The sequence below is a fragment of the Daucus carota genome, chromosome 9 (genome assembly GCF_001625215.2).
Source record: "Daucus carota subsp. sativus chromosome 9, DH1 v3.0, whole genome shotgun sequence".
Classification (NCBI taxonomy): Eukaryota; Viridiplantae; Streptophyta; class Magnoliopsida; order Apiales; family Apiaceae; genus Daucus; species Daucus carota.
In genome coordinates, this window is record NC_030389.2 from 1,088,379 (window position 1) to 1,095,302 (window position 6,924).

At 29.9% G+C, this 6,924-nt stretch overlaps 1 protein-coding gene across 1 annotated transcript; it reads left to right on the top strand.

The window, feature by feature from the left end:
- On the top strand, window positions 1–1,541 carry LOC108200998 (peroxidase 10). The gene is made up of 4 exons (XM_017369287.2): window positions 1–260; window positions 379–570; window positions 761–926; window positions 1,011–1,541. Exons 1-4 carry the CDS (start codon window positions 57–59, stop codon window positions 1,418–1,420), a joined length of 972 nt encoding a protein of 323 aa, XP_017224776.2. The 5' UTR covers window positions 1–56; the 3' UTR covers window positions 1,421–1,541.
- The last annotated feature ends 5,383 nt before the right edge of the window (window positions 1,542–6,924 follow it).

Genomic DNA, 6,924 nt, shown 5'->3' on the forward strand with positions numbered 1-6,924 from the left:
ACCAAGTCATCAGAGTTCTGCATAATACCGAGAAAACTGTCTCAGTGTCAAGAAGAATGGCTCATCCACTGCTGTCTTTCCTTGTTATTCCTCTTTTTTTGGCTATCATAACAAATGGCCAGCTTAATTACAATTTCTACGAAAGCTCTTGCCCACATTTGCCTATGATTGTTAGGTACAATGTTTGGACAGCTTTCAGGAACGATACTAGAGTTGCTGCATCTTTGCTTCGGTTGCACTTTCATGATTGTTTCGTTAATGTAATCACCATTTTACATCTTACTTGTGATTAATTGAATTAAAATGTCATTCCTTGATCTTTCGTCTCAGTTCTGTTGAGACACTGCATCTAATCTTGTGATTCTTCATGTGTTACAGGGCTGTGATGGCTCTGTTCTTCTTGATGACACGGCTCGTTTTAAAGGAGAGAAGAATGCAGGCCCTAACAAGAATTCTGTTAAAGGATTCGATATCATTGATAACATCAAAGCAGATGTAGAAAGAGCTTGTCCCTCAACTGTATCTTGTGCTGACATATTAACTCTTGCAGCTAGAGAAGCTGTCACTGCGGTACAACTAAGATTTTTTTTTTTCCAGATTTCATAAACTCTATTAAATTTTTTATATTAGATTTCATCGCGGTAAATATACTAGTACATGTAATATTGTCAGACTCAGGATCTTGTAACAAAAAATGATTGAACTTATGAGTTCAACTGTGAAGTAAGCATTATTTTTTTTATATTTACATTGTTATTAGGCAGGAGGACCTTATTGGCAAGTTTCATTAGGCCGTAGAGACGGATTAACAGCAAGCATGAAAGCAGCAAACGTTAATTTACCATCCCCATTTGAGCCTCTGGATAAAATCATTGCCAAGTTTACATCAAATGGTCTTGATACCAAGGATGTCGTCGTTCTCTCAGGTAAAACAACGTTTCTTTCGTTTTCATGTACCATAGCAAGATTGATTGCTGCACAATTCAGATGATTCAAACACATATCCGCAGGTGCACATACTATAGGCTATGCTCAATGCTTCACATTCAAGCAAAGGCTATTCAACTTCAAAAGTTCCGGCAAGCCTGATCCAACCCTCCATCCATCACTACTAACAGACTTGCAAGGAAGCTGTCCTAATGTAGATGGATCAAACAACAAGCTGAATCCACTGGACACTTCCACCACTTACATGTTCGATAACGCGTACTACAAGAACCTTGTGAACAATTATGGCCTCCTGGAATCTGATCAGGCCTTAATGGCAAACCAAGAAACTGCTGCAATGGTGAATGACTACAGTATGTACCCTTATCTTTTTTCAAGAGATTTTGCAGCATCAATGGTAAAACTGGGAAATATCGGAGTTATTACAGGTCAAGAAGGACAGATCAGGAAAAAATGTGGTTCTGTTAACTAGAGTTTTGCTTCTGGTTATGATCTTGTGTTGGACTTTAAACTTTTACAACATTGCATTTCCTGTAAACCATTATAATAAAAATTTCCTGGGATCAAGCTAGAGCCCAAAAGATTATCTGTAATGCCGACTACGTACTTAGCGGAATTACCCTATCTAAATACATAGTAATATAATTTTTAGTCGTCTAGCTAAAAATATTCGCTGAACAGACATCAAGCAGAAAAAAAGCGCGGAACGTGACAAAAATTTATTATAATCCCGATTTTTGGATATATCATCCGACGATTATAAAACTGTACATCGTATAAATTCTCCGGCAAATGAATGTCGGAATCATGACCCTTTTTGTTGGTGTATGGAATTAACATGTTCAAATGACAACTTTATATTGGTCTTGAACCCCTTTGTATTTAAGATAAGCCCATTTAGCAGTTGTTAAAAGAAACTTAAGGCTTAATGGCCGTGTTAAAATACAAAAGAAGTGTGCGCAATTAGTTTTTGTTACTAATTTTTTTAACGAATATAATAAGAAAAACTCAAGTAATTTAGTAGTTCAAATAATTGCAAGTCGCACCAACTCCATGATTGTTATTTTTCATTATCGTTTGATCTTAATTTAACCTTGTATTCTCTGACATAATCATCACAAACTCAATTATTGATAACATGTAATGTAAATTATTATAGTACATCCATTTTGAGTAACGACGTCATGATTTAAAATCTCAACGAGGAATGATGAACAATTTATATATCATTAATAAGAACATGCAATACCATTAACATGCGAATGTTAAAATAAGATAAAAATTAGAGACCGAAAATAACAAGAAAAGAAGAAAATTTTATATATACGTAACTTTAAATGCAATGATTTATTAAACAATTGAGTCGCCAAGTCCTTCAGACAAGAGTTGGTAAATATTCTACTTACGCTGTGATGAGTTTTAACAAGTTCACTTTGCTCCCAAAATAAAACTTCTCGCTCAGATCGTCTCGTGTACTCTAGACGTCGAGACACACATGCGCGCATATTCGCACATCTATTATATATATAAAATAGGACAACCATGAGTAATTTAATTCGAAAAGACCAAAATACCCTTACTGACTATTCATAATTAGATTTGAAAAGATTAAACTATCCAAACTCATTATACATATACTTATAAATAGTGAATTTATTATTAACTTTTCATACTAACCTATTTATTAGACATTAATGTCTCTTCATTAATATGCATTTATTACTTTATAATTAAAACTCCAATACATATAAGTATATATATTTATAATTATGATTCAATAAATAAATAAATATCCAGTGTTATAAAAAGCGGGAATCAAAAAATTGACGATTAATCAAAATGATTAACATGATCATTATTTGAAATTAATTTAATATTATATATGTAAAAATAATATAGGGTTAATTATCTAATTGGGCACTCACTTCACACCAATATATTATCTTGGGCACTCTCGAATTTTCGGTCTCATTTGAAACACCGTTTTGTAGAAATTGTATCAATCTTAAAAATAAAATGTTAAATTCAAAAACAAATCGACGGTTTAAGAAGTGTTACTCATAGGGCTTTAAAAGCAGGCTATAGAGATTATGTGGGCACAATTAATTGAATTTCCACGCCCAAAAAATTGGTAAAATTGATGTGGAAGAGATGGGTTTTGAAGAACCCTAATAATCCATATATAGCTATTATTTAGACGCAGAAATTCAATTAATCGTACCTACATAATTTCTTATAGCCTACTGTGTTAAATCCCCATGAGTAACACTTTTTAAATTGATGTTTTGTTTCTGAATTTAACTTTTTATTTTTAAAATTGATACAATTTCTGAGAACAATATTTCAAATTAGACCGAAAATTTGAGATTGCCCCATATGATATATTGGTGTGAAGTGAGTGCCCAATCTGATAATTAACCCAAATAATATATATATATATAATTATATTTAAAATCCCCACAAATTTTGTAAACTTTTATATTATGCTTGATTTTCCACCTATTAATAAAATCTATGACCAATTAGACATCGAATTAACCGGATTTTATCAAATTAAATCAAAATCCGTCCGATTATCGATTAATCGGTTAGTTCAACCGATTTTTAGAATGTTTAATTGTCATGATTTAATAAATTTTATATATATATATATATATATATATATTAGAATAATTATAAATATAATATATAACTATATGAAAAAGACTCATATTCGGCAAGAATCTCAATTTTTGTATCAAATTTTCAATAATTTTAGACGAGTGGTAATTTAATTATATAATAAAATTTTAAATAATGTATATTTTTAGTATTTGTAAATTCGGCCGATTTTTAGAAGTTCAATTGTTATGATTTAATAAAATTACACACACACACACACACATTATATATATATATTAGAATAATTATAAATATAATATATAACTATATGAAAAATACTCATATTCGGCAAGAATCTCAATTTTTGTATCAAATTTTCAATAATTTAAGGGGAGTGGTAATTTAATTATATAATAAAATTTTAATAATGTATATTTTTATTATTTATATTTTAGTAAATATCATGATAGTGAGGATATGTGTACATATATACATCAATATAGGAGCCATTTGGGTAAACTTTTAAAAAGTGATTTCTTTCTTTTAAAAAAAAAGTAGACTATCTGTGAGAAGTCAAGACTTATAAGTGATTATAGTCTTTGAAAAAAAAATAGTTACACAAACGAGTCAAGAAAAGTAGAAACCGATTTTTTTAGAAAAAAAGCCGGAAGTAAGGGCAGCCAAATATTCACATAATATGACTTAAAATACAAACAAATATTAAATTTAAATTACATTTATAACACAAATAATCTCAAGTTGAAAAAGATGAACAAAAAAATATAAGATATATTCAAAAAATAATTTAAAACAACCCGTGCTTTGCACGGGTTAAAAAGCTAGTTCACATGAAATACAAACCAAGAGCAAGTCAAATAAATTCTAAATTGATATTTTAAATCAAAATTTAATACATTTGAAGTAAATAAGTCTAACAATATTCTGGTGCCGTAAAATACTAACAAATGTTTTATTTTTGAGGCAGCACTATATATGTCCTAAACCATTTTTATCAATAAAAAATTATCTTTCCTCCCATTTCAACACATCTCTCTCCTCTCTTCTTCCATTTCTCTCCAATAATAATACAAATATATTACTAATTTAATAATAAGGCACAATAATAAGCCATGGCGCTGGAGTTGATATATTATGATAACCTAAATTAGTAGTACACTGTATTTTATTATATCTTTAAGTCACTTAGAGCAAGTTCAATAGGTTACCTATTTCATTACCTATTACTTATATACAATAATGAGTCTTAGTGAGTTCTAGTGATTTAAAGAATCAATTTTTAGTATAAACTCTAATAGCAATCTTTATTTTTATCTCTATTATTATTTTAATAATAAATTTGAGGGAAACAATGGAAATGGAGGAAAAAAATAAAGAAAAACAAGGGGAAAATGAATTTTTTATTTATAAATATTGGATAGGCAATGGCTAGTCGCTAGAGATTATCTAAAAATAGGTAATGATTAGAAGTTGCCTAAAAATAGATAAGAGCAACCCCAATGCAAGCTCTCCTTACTCATATTTGATCTAGGTGGACAATATTTAGGAGTCATGATCAAAAATGAGTCCTCCAACGCAACTCCTTATCCCCTAAAAATTTTAGAGGAGAGAAAACTCATCCCCTTATTTGAGGGAGCAAAAAGCCAACCCCTACAATGCCACATCATCAATATTACCTATATTTACTCCAACTCTAACTCTTCTCACATATATTACCTTAAATATTGAATAAATACTAATTTTTAGATTATAGGTAACATGTATAGGTAATACCATTGGAGTAAAACAACTTTTTGCTTACTTATATTTTAGGTGACCATTATTTTATTATATTTTAGGTAACCAATATAAGGATTAGCCTTGGAGATGCTCTCAATGACTAGGAAAATTGGGGATGTGCTAGTGATTTAAATAATCACCAGATAATGCCGGAGACCATTACTTTAACATAGTATTTAAATGTGAGTTTAGCAGCACATTTAGATAACCCATTGGACTTGCCGTTAGTGATTTTTAGACTTACCGTAACATCGTGCACACTTGCACATTGTTGTGTTTGTGTGCTATAAACTATAAAGTCGTAATCATCTATCTCATTATCAAACCAACTTGGTATTCAAGTTTCTCACAACTTAATCTATCACATGACCAGTTTCAAACTAGCCATTTCAATTTATTTATTATAGATTTTATAAAGAAAATATTTTATATCAAAATATAAAAATTTAAACACTCATAATAATAATAAGAAACAACAAGCAACTATTTCCAAAAATTACATAAAAACATATTAATATTATGGCTCAAAGCCTCAAACTTTACATTTTCTAAAAGCTCTCGGTATATCAATTATTTACCTTTTTGGGGGAGTAGCCACTTGAGCTTCAATGTATCGTTTAGAAAAAGGTTTTGGTGATTTAAGTTGAAAAAAGTATCTACTTGAAGAAAAGGAAAGTACAAGTAAAATAGTGTGACAGTAAGAGCAACCCCAATGGTGTTACCTATTTTGAACCCCTAAAATATAATAAAATAATGATTATTTAAAATATAGGTAAGCAAAAACTTGTTTTCCTCCAACGGTATTCCCTATAATCATCCCTATATTTGAAAAAATAATATTTTATTAGAATTTTTACTATGATGAGATAGATAAAAAAAAGAGGGAAAATGAAAAATGAAAGAAAATGAGAGAGGAAGATGAGGTGGAAAAAAAATAGGGGCTTGCTTTTCTATCCCCTAAATATGGGGTTTTGTTTTCTCTCACCTAAAAATTTTAGGTAAGGAGAGGATGGTTGGAGTGAAGAAATTTTACTTAAACCCCTATTTTTGTCCACGTAGGCTCATTATAGGTAAGGGAGATGTTCCGTTGGAGTTGCTCTAATGTAATTTGTTTGCATCCCCTCGGATCGATGTTTTCGTCGTTAGAAATAGACCAGTTGGAGAGTTTCCCGGGATGTATATTGTCCCATTATTCCCTCTATTATCTTATTACTTTTAAGTTCGGCACTTTACATCAACATCATCCCGTTTCAAAAGCCAACTACACCTTTCACTAATTTGGAGGGAGTTCGGTTCAGAATGCATGAGTTTTGTTCTTTTCAAACTCATACTCATATTTGATTCATAATTTTCTTTTATGAAACCTATTTCTTGAACCATAATATATGAGATTTTCTTATCAAGATGAAGGTGGGTACAAAGCATGAGTTTTAAAATTAATTTTTTTTTTATTTTCATTTCTATTTATATCATTATATGTAAATTAGTAATATAATTAAAATTAATGACTCAAAAATTTATAGAAGTATTAACTTAATAATGTATTAAATTAATTATAATTAATAACTTTTAATACTA

What these genes read in the sequence shown, in the direction of transcription:
- LOC108200998 (XM_017369287.2), top strand. Translation starts at nt 57, where the DNA reads ATGGCTCATCCACTGCTGTCTTTCCTTGTTATTCCTCTTTTTTTGGCT. An exon ending in TTCATGATTGTTTCGTTAAT is followed by an intron (nt 261 to 378) that starts GTAATCACCATT and finishes CATGTGTTACAG; the next exon opens with GGCTGTGATGGCTCTGTTCT. An exon ending in GGATGTCGTCGTTCTCTCAG is followed by an intron (nt 927 to 1,010) that starts GTAAAACAACGT and finishes ACATATCCGCAG; the next exon opens with GTGCACATACTATAGGCTAT.